The following is a 15,652-nucleotide window of genomic DNA, read 5'->3' as shown; positions in this document are numbered from 1 at the left end:
ACCAGAGGCCAGGGATCTTTGGGTTATAATACTCACTTTAGTAAGATGGTCCGAGCATCCATTTCTGCATTTTCATCACCAGGCACATCAAACTTGTTGGTCAGTGTGAGAGATACTTCTGTCTTAGCCAGTGCCTCCTTATTTGGGTCATTTAAATTGCCAGAACTTTCCCCTAAAGTTTTGGGAGAGTAGAAAAAGTTACTACAATAAAAGAAAAAACAAAAACAAACAAACAAAAAAGAAAGTTACTACAATAAACAGGACATATTGGGGGAAAAATAATGCAAATTAAAGATGAAAGTCTAAGATGATACTTAAATAAGCCAACTTATACAGTATGGCAAGAACAAGAAAGTGTTATGCCAAATGGTAAAGGCAAAGGGTCAACAATAAAGTAATTTCAAAAATATTTGACAAATCATTTCAACACTGTAATACCAATTCTCTTTCAAAATGCTCTTTCCTTTGCAGGACTTAATAATCTCTTGTTACATAACTGTATGTGCTTCTGTATCTAAAATGATCTCTTCGGCCAGGTGTGGTGGCTCATGTCTGTAATCCTAGCACTCTGGGAGGCCAAGGCAGGTGGATTGCTTGAGCTCAGGAGTTTGAGACGAATTTGGGAATTTTAGAGAGACCTGTCTCTACTAAAAATAAAAAAACTGAGGCAAGAGGATTGCTTGAGCCCAAGAATTGGAGGTTGCTGTGAGCTATGACGCCATGGTACTCTACCCAGGGGGACAGCTTGAGACTTCATCTCAAAAACAAAACTCTTCTACTGGATTTGAGCTCCTCACAGACAGGACCACACCTGTTTTGCTTCCCAGGGCACACCCAGAGAGTTATACAGTGCAAAATAGAGGAGGTGACCACAACAGCACTTCTGCTGTGTCCCCTCTCACCTTCTGGGTGATTGTCAGAACCTTACCTATCAGGGACTCAATGGTGGGCACCTCGCCAAGGTCGTCCAGCAGCTCATGGATGGGATCGTTGTGCTCTGGAGCGATGGCGTCCTGGTGATCTAACAGGAGCTGTACCCAACATCCAACAATCAATTCCATTTACATACTGGACCTTCTAGTCCTATCCCTGCCTACACTGCCTAACAGATCTGCGCAAAAGAAGTTAGACAACAAAGCTCTTACAGTCAAAGAATGGATAAGCCAATCCTCAGCAAAATAAGCTCCCAAATCAATGTAAGAAAGCATCAACAGGGCACTGTTAATGACATATGTTACGATGTGTAGAGAAAAGGCTGGTTCTCTCTTAACCTCATGCCCATAATGAATTCAGATGAGCCCTGTTTAAGGAAAAGCAAAGAAATCCACAGAGTTCAACACCCAAGGTCATCAATGTACCCTACGTCCTGCTCAAATAATTCATATCCAGACCTTTACTTAATGTTTCCAAACTATAGTACCTGTGGTTCACAGGAACGTGCACCACATCAATGCTAGTGTCTCTGCAGCACTCAACAAAGCCTGAAAGATGTCACCCATCTTCAGAAATGACAGTACTTGAAACTTCTTTTACATTTTACATAGGTCCTCATTTTATGGGTCCCAAAGGGTAAAAAAAATGAATTATTTGAAAAATGTGAAGAGGAAACAGCACCCCAGGGAAAAATCCACTCTCCAGAGGAAGAAACTAGTATTCTAAATTATGCTAGAAAAATAATGCAGAGGGCTGGGGTGAAAAGAAGGAAGATTAAAAGCATTATTTTATCAAGCTACTACTGGACCAACGTGGACTTTAAAGCCCATCCCTGGGGATTCTGATTCAGCAGGCTGCAGTGGAGTCCAGGAAATTTAATTTTTAACTATCAGCCCACATGATTCTGATGCAAGTGGCCTGGGGATAACTTGTGGGAACTTAGCAGCAGATGTTGTTAAGCAAAATAAGCAAAGGAAGAGAGACAACAGGAGATGGGGTGTCAGGAAATCACAGGAAGGTGAGGTGACCTGGCTTCCAAGGTGACAAGCAACAGCCATGGAAGGTGATTAAGGACAAAGCAACACAATTAAGTGATTAGAGAAAAATACTTACAGTGTGGGTGTTGATGATTTCACCAATGGAAATGTAGATAACTGGCTTGGTGAGGGTAATTAAGTCAGAGTACTCATCCACATTAAACTTATCCTGAAGCTCTGGGACATCACAAGCAGTTTGAAAAAAACGTCTGAAAATAAGCACAGGAGGCAGCTCCAGACGAGTGACATGTGCATGAGAAACCGGCAGGAGAGCACTCTGTGAGCCTCTTCAAGCAATGACTTCACACAGGAGCAAGTTAAGACAGCTGACTCTAGACCAGCAGTTTTCAACCTGTGGGTTGCGACCCACAGGAACTGTATTAAAGGACCGTGGCATCAGGAAGGTTGAGAACCACTGCTCCAGACAAACTACTTCATGTTCACTTGATAGCCTTCGTATACTGACTAATAACGTCTCTACCTACTTTTACAATTTTAGTTATACCCATAAGAACCACTGAAGTATAATTTAAAACATTTCTCAGACATCTGCACCATCAGGAGAACCAACTCACTCTCTGAAACAGTGCAATAAGGCACTGAATTCAAAACCAGATATTAATTAACAAACAGTAAAAGCATTCTCCAATTCTTGTGATTATAAAGTAACACACGCCTAATGCATAACCATTGTTTTGATGATAACTATGGTCTGTTTCATATGAAAATTCTCTTCAAAATAAATGTGTCATCTCTGGGTGTCCTGAGCACACTAAACACATATCCTATAGTACGGTGGTCTGGGGAAAGCTAGGGTGACATTTAATCTTATCTTTCCTCTTAAGAGATAAAAATGTACCCACAGAATCTTTCAATTACTTTGTTCCTCTCCCCTTACCTGAATTTCTGGTAGGACTGGGATAGATATTCATTAATGATGCTTAAGTGAGCATTATCCCCCAGAAACATCTTATTAGAAGCAGCGTGCTGCAGCATCTTGGCAATGGAGCCCAGATTCCGGCGCTGGTCTGTGGTGAGCTGTCCTCCTGCTGACAGGTCAATGATGTCAAATGCATCGGGAGCAACAATGGCTGGATTCATGTATCGGTAGTAAAGCAAGTTACCGATAATCTGAAACAGATGAGACAGAGAGATGAGTATTAAAAACCACACCAATGAGTAAGCCACAAATGACTTTGCTAGCAAAGAAAACCAGAAAATGCAGCCCTGTGAGGAAAAAATAAATAAAAAAATACACACACACACACACACACACACACACACACACACACACACACACACGCAGGCATCATGCAGACACAGTTTCTCTCAAGGCCTAGACAAAACAACCAATTATCCCTTTTATTGGATGTAGTAACAAAAAAAAAAAAAAAAAAGAGAGAGAGAGAGAACAGAACTGAAAACCACTACCAGTAATTAATGAAAGAACAGGTTCAGAGGTAAAAATAATAGGCTTATAGCCCTAAAGTCTGTTACCAAGCACTTGGGGGCATCTTTTGTTTATATATCACTGCAGCAGGTAAGGCAGCTGCCGCCCAATGCACTTTTAATTTCACACAGGGACACAGCTAAAATAAGTCCTTAAACATGACCAAATTTGCACAGTGTATCTGGCCCCCATCGTCCTCATGTTGCAGACTTCAAAGGCCAAGTTCATGCCACTGAAATTAAATTCACCCAACACACATCTCTTCCATAGCAGAGTTCAGGGACAGTCACAGTACTTCCCCTAGAGTTTCATTCAGAACAAATAAAATTAATTCACCTGAACAGAAAGTCTAGAATCGAGGCCTCACTGTAGGAAAGCACAGAACTAGGAGAGAGAAGAAAAAAGAATTCAGATTAAAAAAAAGGAGGAGGAAGGAGCAAGCTCAGTAAGAGTTACCAGCAGCAGCTTGGGCAGAGAGGGACAAGCAGACTACCCGCCACCAGCAGAGGAAGCAGCTCTCCAGCAAAAAGAGGACGCAGAAATCTCTCTCAAGGCAGGAAAAATTCATCTTTCTCTACTTGTTTGAAGTTTAGGCACCACTCTAACTGGATAAGAGCTGTTTTGCACTAAAAGAGTTGTCATATGCAATCACTTTCAAACGCTTGGGAGGTGGCAAGTCTCTGCAGAACCCACACATGGACACTAATGAACGGTAGGCCTGGTCTGGGCTTAGTGCCTTCCTCAATGGGCTATGGAGGGTGGTGTCTCTGGACTCTCACCTTCAGCAGCTCGTCCTCACCAGCATCAGGGAACTTTTCGTGCAGCGAGTCCTTTAGTACTTTGGCAATGAAGCGCATTCCATAGCTGTGGGATGAACAGAAGCCAGTGAGAAGGGACAGGGTGAGAGGGCATGTGTGCCAGGGGTCATGACAAGGATGGCACTCACGGGATTTTGTCCACAGAGCTGATGATGGCCGAGAGAAACTTGTCTGTCACCGCCCGCATGTTCCTAATGGAGCTGTCTAGCCGTGTCTTCACTTCTTCATGAGCCAGTGCCTGCTCAGGGGTCACGTCATAGGGCAGTTTGCTGGAAAGCAGAAATAATTCCCAGCTATATTAGACCAATGTCCAGGTGCAGCTGGAGGCAGGGACCATGTATTTTTAATTACAGACCCAGTGAGATTAGGCGACTGGACTGCATGCTCACTGCGCTGGGAGGTGGCAGGGCTTGAATTTGAACTCAGCTCTTTAATTTTGAATCAAATGTCTTAAATTACATGCCAGGCACTATGACAGCACTTGGGAATTAAAGAGATAAGACATGATACCCTCTCTCCTGAATCTCTTATAGTCTGTTGGGAGAGACAAACAGATTACCACAAACACACTGTGCTAAAAACAGAAAGCTTACCAAAAGTGCTGCAGGACCACAGTGAGGGGCTCCTACTTAGACTGGAGAGAGCCAGGAAGGCTTCCTCAAGACAGGGAAAAAGGAGAGGTAGGGTCTTCTAGGAAGGGAGGTCAAATGCAAAGAATAAGAGGAAGAGAAATGAGTGTGGAAAAGTAATCAGGGATCAGGCCATGGAGGGTCTTATCTATAATACTAATAAGCCTAGACTTTCCTAGAAGCAGAGGCTGGGGCAGAGGGCATTAGAAGACAGGAGACCTAAGCTAGACATGGTGGCACACGGTAGTCCCAACTACCTGGGAGGTGGGAGGTTCACATGAGCCCATGAGTTTGAGTCCAACTTGGGCAATAAGCACAAGGCTCCCAAGTCTAAAAACTAAAATAAAATTGTAAAATAAAAAAAATCGAAGATCTTCCTTTTGAGGAAGATTGCTCTGGCCCATCATGAGGAATGAATTAAACATGGACAGTCACAGACAAAAGAAACAGGAGGCTCTCACCCATCTGACCAAGAAATGATGAGAGCACAAACAAGGATGCGGCAGTGGGCATCAAGGCAATGCCTCCATCTGACAGGCACTACGGGGACACAACCATGGGATTTGGTGACCCTTTGGCTATTGGTAAAGGAGGAGGCAGTTGCATATAGGAACTGAAGATAGAGGTCCTGATAAGATCACTCTAGGAAAGGGCACATTTAGTTGGAAGAAACTGGCTAGAGAATAGTAGAAGTGCCAGAACATGGGGCCAAGGCCTAATCAGGAAGGAAGAACAGAGGGAGCTGTGGGACAAAATAAAGTGTGTGCATGTGCACGGGAGTCAATGTTCTGGTACTCTCTTACATTATCCAGATAGGCCCTAAGTCCAATCACAAGTGGTCTCCTAAGAGGCAGAGGGAGAGTCAGTACATACAGAAGAGGCAGGAACATGATACCAGATGCAAAGACTGGAACTATATGGCCCAGAGTTAGAGTCAAGGGACACCAAAGCCAGCAGAAGCTGGAAGCGGCAACGAGCAGACCTTCTACTTGAGCCTGCAGAGGCCCTGCCAGCACCTTGGCTTCAGGGATAATGATTTCAGGTTCTGGCCTTCAGAACTATGAGGAAAAAATTTCTGTTATTTTAAGCCAGGTGTGTGGTGGTTTTTTACAGCCACCACAGGAAACAATACAAGTAGATAGGGCAACAACTCCATATGTGACAGTGTGACTGAATTATAACAGGCAAATTGTGAACATAAGAATTCTGCAAAAATCAAAAGAAACATTTGGTGAGAAACAACTAGATAAATGGAACTTATAAAAAAGAGTACTGAATATTTTATTACTTATGACATTTAAAAAGTAGGAACAAGTAAAAGAAATCAAGATACTAAAAACAGAAAAAATATGCCGCAAAGATGGCAGCTGAGTAACAGCTTTCCTGCAACTGGGCACAGTGAGTCTGGGGAGATAAGACTCACATTTCTGGCTGGTGGGATCTGCCTATAATCATCCCTTTGAGGATTCAGGGAGTCAGCAAGGGACTTCTGGACCCCAAGAGGAGGACAAAAACAGTGGGAAACTTGTAAGTGGTTGCGTGTGTTCGATCGACCTAATCACGTCGGCAACCATAAGTACAAGCAGCAGTGAGACTGCAAACCAGAAAGGCCTTACCTGTGAACTGTTTCGGTGTTTTTGGACTTGGCACTCAGTTGAACTGCCTTGGGCAGAGCTTGAGCAGGAGTGTGCAGAACTCTGGGCATTGTCTAGGGCCCCAGACAGAGCCACTGAGCTGGGCTGCAGGGAACCATTGTGCGAGAGAACCACCCTGGCAAGCTCCGCCCTCAGGGTCCCAGAGCAAGGATCGGGTGGGACCTAGTAACCTAGTGACTGAGCAGCCTTAAGGCGGGGGCTGAGCTGCCTTACAGCCTTAACCCTTAGGGGCAGGATGACACAGTTTTGCCACATTGGAGGCTCAGGCTGTTGCCCTGGGTAGAGTAACGTGGTGTCACAGCTAATAGCAACCTCAAATTCCTGGGCTTGGCGCTGCTTGGACCTCCATAAGATCTGTGCCGCGACCCCGCACCAACTGGGCCTCCGCATGCCCTGACCAGGAACTGCAGGAGCCGTGCAACACTGCGTCCTCCCTCCTGTGACCTCACTGCCCCACACTGGCCCGCTTGTCTGGCTAGGGATACTGGTAGCTGCGTGCCCTCTGGAGCCATCCCTGCCTCTGCGCAGAGCCCTTCTCCAGTCCAGAGACTTCTGGAGCCTTGGTCTCTCTGTGCCAAAGTCACTGGGCACCAGGCACTCCCAGAACCATGCACACCACCTCCTGCCCTGTTGCTGGATCTGGGTGTGTCACACACCGGCACTGCTTCCACAACCAGAACTCCCTACCTGGAGCAGCCCCAGAGGAACTACACAGGGTCACTCCCTACAAAGATCAAGCAACAATAGAGTGATCCTGCTGGGATCTAATCTTGGAGACACACCTCCCCAACTCTGAGGATGGCCAGAGGCAACGGTGAAAAACAATCATGAGGCAAAATCAACAGAAAGACTCTGGCAATATGAATAATCAGAGTAGATCAACTCCCCCAAGGATGAATGGGGCAGACACAGCACAAGATCCCATGCACAAACAAATAGCTGAGATGTCAGAAATCGAATTCAGAATCTGGATAGCAAATAAGATTGAATTAGAACTCCAAGCAGTAACCCAAAAGATATCTCAAGAATTCAACGAATTCAAAGACCAAATGACCAAAGATTTTGACACATTGAGACAAGTTGCTGCATCCCTCAAATATATGAGAAACCCAGTAGAATCCCTTAGAATGGAGCAAGCAGAAGAAAGGATTTCTGACATTGAAGACAAAGCTTTCGAACACTCTCAAACTCTCAAAGAGGATGAGAAATTGAGGGCAAAAACAGATCACTCTCTCAGAGAGCTCTGGGATAATTCGAAGAAAACCAATATTCGTCTTATAGGGATCCCCGAAAGTGACGAAGTGGCTTCACAAGGCACAGAGTCTCTTCGCCATGAGATTATGAAGGAGAACTTTCCAGACATGCCAAGAGATTCTGAAATTCAGATAGCAGACAGTTTCAGAACTCCAGCATGACTCAACCCGAATAAGACAACCCCCAGACACATCATAATCAATTTCACTAAAGTTAATATGAAGGAGAAAATTCTGAAAGCTGCCAGACAAAAGAAAACCATTACCTACAAGGGGAAGAATAATAGAATAAGGTAGATCTCTCCGCTGAAACCTTTCAAGCTAGAATAGGATGGTCATCGACTTTTAATCTCCTAACACAAAATAACTTTCAACCCAGGATCCTATACCCAGCTAAACAGAGTTTCACTTATGATGGAGAAATTAAATACTTCAACAACATTCACATGTTGAAGAAATTTGCCATAACTAAACCAGCTCTCCAGGATATTCTCAGACCTATCCTCCATAAAGACCAGCGTAATCCTCCACCATAAAAGTAAACTCACCCAGAAAATTTTGATCAAATTCCAACTTCCACAGTTGCAAAAGGATTAAAAATGTCCACTGGACTCTCGAAAGGCTTATCAATATTCTCAATGAATGTGAACAGTTTAAACTGTCCTCTAAAGAGGCATAGGTTGGCTGACTGGATACAAAAACTCAAGCCAGATATCTGCTGCATCCAAGAATCGCATCTTACATTAAAAGACAAATATAGACTCAAGGTGAAGGGATGGTCATCTATATTCTAGGCAAATGGAAAGCAGAAAAAAGCAGGCATTGCTATCCTGTTCGCAGACGCAATAGGCTTTAAACCAAAAAAAATAATTAAGGATAAGGATGCACACTTCATATTCGTTAAAGGTAATACTCAATATGATGAGATTTCAATTATTAATATTTATGCACCCAACCACAACACACCTCAATTTATAAGAGAAACTCTAACAGACATGAGCAACTCAATTTCCTCCACTTCCATAGTAGTTGGAGATTTTAACACCCCTTTAGCAGTGCTGGATAGATCCTCCAAAAAGAAGCTAAGCAAAGAAATCTTAGATTTAAACTCAACCATTCAACATCTGGACTTAACAGACATCTACAGAACATTTCATCCCAACAAAACTGAATACACATTCTTCTTATCAGCCCACGACACATACTCCAAAATCGATCACATCCTAGGCCACAAATCTAACCTCAGCAAATTTAAAAAAATAGAAATTATTCCTTGCATCTTCTCAGACCATCATGGAATAAAAGTTCAACTAAATAACAACAGGAACCTGCATACCCATACAAAAACATGGAAGCTAAACAACCTTATGCTGAAAAATAGATGGGTTATAGACGAGATTAAGAAGGAAATCACCAAATTTTTGGAACAAAACAACAATCAAGACACGAATTACCAGAACCTCTGGGATACAGCAAAGGCAGTCCTAAGAGGGAAATTTATAGCACTGCAAGCCTTCTTCAAAAAAACAGAAAGATAGGAAGTTAATAACTTAATGGGATATCTCAAGCAACTAGAGAAGGAAGAACACTCCTACCCCAAACGCAGCAGAAGAAAAGAAATAACCAAAATCAGAGCAGAATTAAATGAAATTGAAAACAAAAGAATTATACAACAGATCAATGCATCCAAAAGTTGGTTTTTTGAAAAGATCAATAAAATAGATAAACCTTTGGCCAATCTAACCAGGAAAAAAAGAGTAAAATATCTAATTTCATCAATCAGAAATGGCAAAGATGAAATAACAACAGACCACTCAGAAATTCAAAAAATCCTTAACGAATACTACAAGAAACTCTACTCTCAGAAATATGAAAATCTGAAAGAAATTGACCAATACCTGGAAGTACGCCACCTACCAAGACTTAGCCAGAATGAAGTGGAAATGTTGAACAGGCCTATATCAAATTCTGAAATAACATCAACGATACAAAATCTCCCTAAAAAGAAAAGCCCAGGACCAGATGGCTTTACGTCAGAATTCTACCAAACCTTTAAAGAAGAACTAGTACCTATACTACTAAACCTCTTCCAAAATATAGAAAAAGAAGGAATATTACCCAACACATTCTACGAAGCAAACATCACCTTGATCCCCAAACCAGGGAAAGACCCCACAAGAAAAGAAAATTATAGACCAATATCACTACTGAATATTGATGCTAAAATACTCAATAAGATCCTAACAAACAGAATCCAACAACACATCAAAAAAATTATACATCATGACCAAGTGGGATTTATCCCAGGGTCTCAAGGCTGGTTCAATATACATAAATCTATAAATGTAATTCAACACATAAACTAAAAAATAAGGACCATATGATTCTTTCAATTGATGCAGAAAAAGCTTTTGATAATATCCAACATCCCTTCATGATCTGAGCACTTAAGAAAACTGGTATAGAAGGGACATTTCTTAAACTAATAGAGGCCATCTACAGCAAACCCACAGCCAATATTGTATTGAATGGAGTTAAATTGAAATCATTTCCACTTAGATCAGGAACCAGGCAAGGTTGCCCATTGTCTCCATTGCTCTTTAACATTGTAATGGAAGTTTTAGCCATTGCAATTAGGGAAGAAAAGGCGATCAAGGGTATCCACATAGGGTCAGAAGAGATCAAACTTTCACTCTTCGCAGATGATATGATAGTATATCTGGAAAACACTAGGGATTCTACTACAAAACTTTTAGAAGTGATCAAGGAATACAGCAATGTCTCAGGGTACAAAATCAACACCCATAAATCAGTAACCTTTATATATACCAACAATAACCAAGCTGAAAAAACAGTCAAGGACTCTATTCCTTTCACAGTAGTGCCAAAGAAGATGAAATATTTGGGAGTATACCTAACAAAGGATGTGAAAGATCACTACAAAGAGACATGATTGCAAGAGGGACTTTACCTAACAATTGCAATCAGTGTAACCTGGCTTATTTTACCCTCAATGAATCCTCAAAAATAAAAAAAAAAAAAAAAGAAAGAAAAGAAATAGCTGAAGATGTTAACAGATGGAAAAACAGATCATGCTCATGACTGGGAAGAATCAACATCAGTAAAATGTCCATACTACCCAAACCAATATATAACTTTAATGCAATTCCTATTAAAGCTCCATTGTCATATTTTAAAGATCTTGAAAAAATAATACTTCGTTTCATATGGAATCAGAAAAAATCCTCGAATAGCCAAAACTTTACTCAGCAATAAAAAGAAAGCCGGAGAAATCATGCTACCAGACCTGAGACTGTACTATAAATCAATAGTGATCAAAACAGCATAGTACTGGCACAAAAGCAGAGAAGTAGATGTCTGGAACAGAATAGAGAACCAAGAGATGAATCCAGCTACTTACCGTTATTTGATCTTTGACAAGCCAATTAAAAACATTCAGTGGGGAAAAGATTCCCTATTTAACAAATGTGCTGGGTAAACTGGCTGGCAACCTGTAGAAGATTGAAACACCTTTCACCATTAACTAACATAGACTCTCACTGGATAAAAGATTTAAACTTAAGACATGAAACTATAAAAATACTTGAAGAAAGTGTAGGGAAAACTCTTGAAGGAATCAGCCTGGGTGAATATTTTATGAGGAGGACTCCCCAGGCAATTGAAGCAGTATCAAAAATACACTACTGGGACCTGATAAAACTAAAAAGCTTCTGCACAGCCAAGAACATTTTAAGTAAAACAAACAGACAGCCCTCAGAATGGAGAAAATATTTGCAAGTTATACCTCCCACAAAGGTCTAATAACCAGAATCCACAGAGAACTCAAACGTATTAGGAAGAAAAGAACACGTGACCCCATCTCAGGGTGGGCAAGGGATTTGAAGAGAAACTTCTCTACAGAAGACAGACACACGATCTATAAACACATGAAAAAAAGCTCATCATCCTTAATCATCAGAGAAATGCAAATCAAAACTACTTTCAGATATCACCTAACCCCAATAAGAGTAGCCCACATAACAAAATCCCAAAACCAGAGATGTTGGTGTGGATGTGGAGAAAAGGGCACACTTCTACACTGCTGGTGGGCATGCACACTAATACGTTCCTTCTGGAAGGATGTTTGGAGAATACTTAGAGACTTAAAAAGAGACCTGCCATTCTATCCTATAATTCCTTTACTAGGTTTATACCCAGAAGACCAAAAGTCACAATATAACAAAGACATCTGTACCAGAATGTTTATTGCAGCCCAATTCATAATTGCTAGGTCATGGAAGAAGCCCAAGTGCCCATCGACCCAAGAATGGATCAGCAAATTGTGGTACATGTATACCATGGAATATTATGCAGCCTTAAGGAAAGATGGAGACTTTACCTCTTTTATGTTTACATGGATGGAGCTGGAACATGTTCTTCTTAGCAAAGTATCTCAGGAATGGAAGAAAAAGTATCCAATGTACTCAGCTCTGCTATGAAGCTAAATTATAGCCTTCACATGAAGGGTATAACTCAACTATAGCACAAGACTATGAGGAAAGGGCCAAGGAAGGGGAAGGGAGGGGGGAGGTTTTGGTGAAGGGAGGGTAATGGGTGGGGCCACATCTACGGTGCATCTTAGAATGGGTACAGGCGAAACTTAGTAAATGCAGAATACAAATGCCCACATACAGTAACTAAGAAAATACCATGAAGGCTACATTGAACTGTTTGATGAGAATATTTCAGATTGTATATTGAAACCCGCACATTGTACCCCTTGATTGCACTAATGTACACAGCTATGATTTAACAATAAAAATAAATAAATTAAAAAAAAGATACTAAAAACAATGGTTATAGTTAGAGAAGAGAATACCAAATTTCTACAATTGTAGACGTGAACATTCCTAAGAGGTGCTATGATGCCACTTTGCTGTGCATTTGGAGGCTGAAGTATAAGCAGAAAGCTCACGGCCCTGTGATGCCTGCACACAGGACAAGATCCCACCGCACCATACCACCTTGCAACCTTGGCTATTTTTAAAAGGGTTAAAATCGATTTCTCTTTCATGAATAGCAAAGTACAACACTAGTTTCTTTTCTTTCTTTTTTGAGATAGAGTCTTACTCTGCCGTCCTGGGTACAGAGTGCCGTGGAGTCATAGCTCACAGCAACCTCTAATTCTTTGGCTCAAGTGATCTTCTTTCCTCAGCCTCCCAAGTAGTTGACACTATAGGCACCCACCACAACACATGGCTAGTTTTTCTATTTTTAGTATAGACAGGGTTTCACTCTTGCTCAGGCTGGTCTTGAACTCCTGAGCTTAGGGCAGCGGTTCTCAACCTGTGGGTCACACCCCTTTATAATACTAAAAATACATCCTGCATATCAGATATTTACATTATGATTCATAACAGTAGCAAAATTACAGTTATAAAGTAGCAACGAAAATAATTTTATGGTTGGGGGTCACCATAACATGAGGAACTAAAGGGTTGTGGCATCAGGAGGCATGAGGAAAATTGAGAACCACTGGCTTAGGGGATCCACCCACCTTGGCGTGCCAGAGTGCTGGAATTGCAGGCCTGAGCCACTGTACCTAGTCAAGATACCAGTTTCTTACAGGCACCCACAAGAAAAAAAATCCTGAAATGTCAGATGGAATTTTGATCCAAAAATGACTGACTCGTGGGCCAGAGGAATTAACTCAGCAGCCTTGTGCCAGTGTCTGTGGGTTGTCTGTAAGCTGCAGGTGCCTGGGTTGCAGGCACAGCTTCCCAAACAAGTGCTTCAATTGACTGACTGCACTCTAGTACTCAGGCCTCAGGTGTGCACAACAACAACAAAAATTTTATCATACCCAGCAATGGTCTGCCTCCCGGTAACAGACTCACATAATACTCAGAGCCAAATCAGATGTTAAATAACTTGCAGTAGGGAATAAGCTTTCTACAAACCAGTAGAATGCCTTACTTTCTACCCAGGTATTCATCACCCTTTGCCTGGCACCCAGGTATCTAAGAAAAAAGTACTGCAGAGAACACCACCCTACAGACCTGTCACAGATGAGACAATGGACTGAGCCAGAGTGCCAGTCAGTGCACAGCTTGCTTAGCGACATAGGGGGATTCTGTTACAGGCTGCAAGTCAGACTTGAACAGCTACAGCACAGAGAGCCACTTTTCCTAAGCCCCAGAGAGCTTCATGCACGACCCCAGCCTACTCAACAAGAAAAAACCTACAACAGTTCTTCTCTCCACTCTTTGCCCAGACTGAATAAGCCAGACATTCTGACTTGCTATAACTGTAGTGCCATACTTGCTTTAGGTAAGTTATCACCAGTAGCTAAACACTGTCCTGGCAGGGCAAGCTCCGGTATGCATTAATGAATCAGCCCAGGTCTCAGTACTCCAAAGCAGCTCACTCCTTCTCCCACGCCATTTTCTCTTTCCTTTAATTCAGTGGTTCTCAACCTTCCCAATGCCACGACCCTTTAATACAGTTCCTCATGTTGTGGTGATCCCCAACCATAAAATTATTTTCGTTCCTACTTCATAACTGTAATTTTGCTACTGTTATGAATCATAATGTAAATATCTGATATACAGGATGTATTTTCATTGTTACAAAGGGGTTGCGACCCACAGGTTGAGAACCGCTGCTTTAATGAAATGGTGATCCCACCCAATCTGTACGAACCCTGAAGGGACCCTGACGCCAGGTCCCTTCAGGTCCTAGACCCTCCACCTTAGAGAGTTCAAACATGAAGACTCTGAATCTGGCTCTTAGCAAGCCTGACTCCATCTTCTCCTTCAGGCCTCAGCCAAATCACAGCTCACCTTCTCAGATAGGCTTTCTCTAACCACCCTACCTACATTATCTCCCTAAACTTCATACCTAAAACTTCATACAAATTTCCTCAAGTTTTAATTATACTTTCATATTTATGTATGTATCTATTTGAACTACCAAGAGAGGGTGGGGAATATGTGTATTTCATTCATTATTGTATGTTTCACTAATTACTGGATGTATGTGTATTTTACACAGTGCCTAGCACATACTAAGTAGTACTTGATAAATATTTGCTAAATAAGTGAATTCATTACCAGGTCAATAAAGAACTGAATAATTCTCCATTTTTAAATCAAAGGTTAATAACTGTATTAATAAAAAAGAGAAAAAGAAAATAACAATGTGAAAGAAAAATTGCTGTGGTTACCATACCTTGCCTCTCCCGTCTGAGACTCCATCTGATTAACCCAAGATTTGTAAATATCCACAGGGTCAGTTTTAATGTTGAGAGATTTGTCATCCATGATCTCCTTCACAACTGGGGCCAAGATCTGTCGCAAGGCATTCTGGCCCCGGGCACCACGGTTGAAACTTACAACCATCTTAATAACTGTAGGATTTCCTGTCACAATCTCTTGAATCTGATCTACCTTTGACCTATAAAATATCAAATATAAATTCAATTTAAAGTAACCACAAAATCTACTTAAAAGATCCTCCCACTGAAAGACTCTCCCTCCTGAAAACAGAGTTTTTCTCTAGAAACATTTCCCAACATGCACAGAACCTTCCTGCAGCTATATACTCAATTGTGGGAGTCATGACTAGGTCCTCTGTTAGATAAAAATGTGGAATCTTTGTTTGGATCAGCTTTTTTTGAAATTACCTCTTAACATAGAATGTTCCCAAAATTAATTTAGCAAATTATATCTCATTCAACCCCCTCCGCAGAAGTACTATCATTTTATTTATTTATTTTTTTTGAGACAGAGTCTCACTATGTCACCCTCAGTTGAGTGCTTTGGCGTCAACCACCAACTCTTGGGCTTAAGTGATTCTCTTGCCTCAGCCTCCCAAGC

The 15,652-nt window shown here is 41.6% G+C and overlaps 1 protein-coding gene across 1 annotated transcript in view; it reads right to left on the bottom strand.

The window, feature by feature from the left end:
• Window positions 1–15,652, bottom strand: part of IQGAP1 (IQ motif containing GTPase activating protein 1) — a 131,982-nt gene that overhangs the window by 15,660 nt on the left and 100,670 nt on the right. Inside the window, exons 26-32 of the mRNA XM_053582066.1 lie at window positions 15,006–15,230; window positions 4,367–4,507; window positions 4,200–4,284; window positions 2,869–3,101; window positions 2,047–2,179; window positions 929–1,031; window positions 37–172 (exon numbers count right to left, since the gene is read on the bottom strand). Coding sequence (XP_053438041.1) covers window positions 37–172; window positions 929–1,031; window positions 2,047–2,179; window positions 2,869–3,101; window positions 4,200–4,284; window positions 4,367–4,507; window positions 15,006–15,230 — 1,056 coding nt within the window. The remainder of the gene's footprint in view (window positions 1–36; window positions 173–928; window positions 1,032–2,046; window positions 2,180–2,868; window positions 3,102–4,199; window positions 4,285–4,366; window positions 4,508–15,005; window positions 15,231–15,652) is intronic.

Source organism: Nycticebus coucang, chromosome 2 (genome assembly GCF_027406575.1).
Source record: "Nycticebus coucang isolate mNycCou1 chromosome 2, mNycCou1.pri, whole genome shotgun sequence".
Lineage (NCBI taxonomy): Eukaryota > Metazoa > Chordata > Mammalia > Primates > Lorisidae > Nycticebus > Nycticebus coucang.
This window is presented reverse-complemented; position numbering and strand designations above follow the sequence as displayed.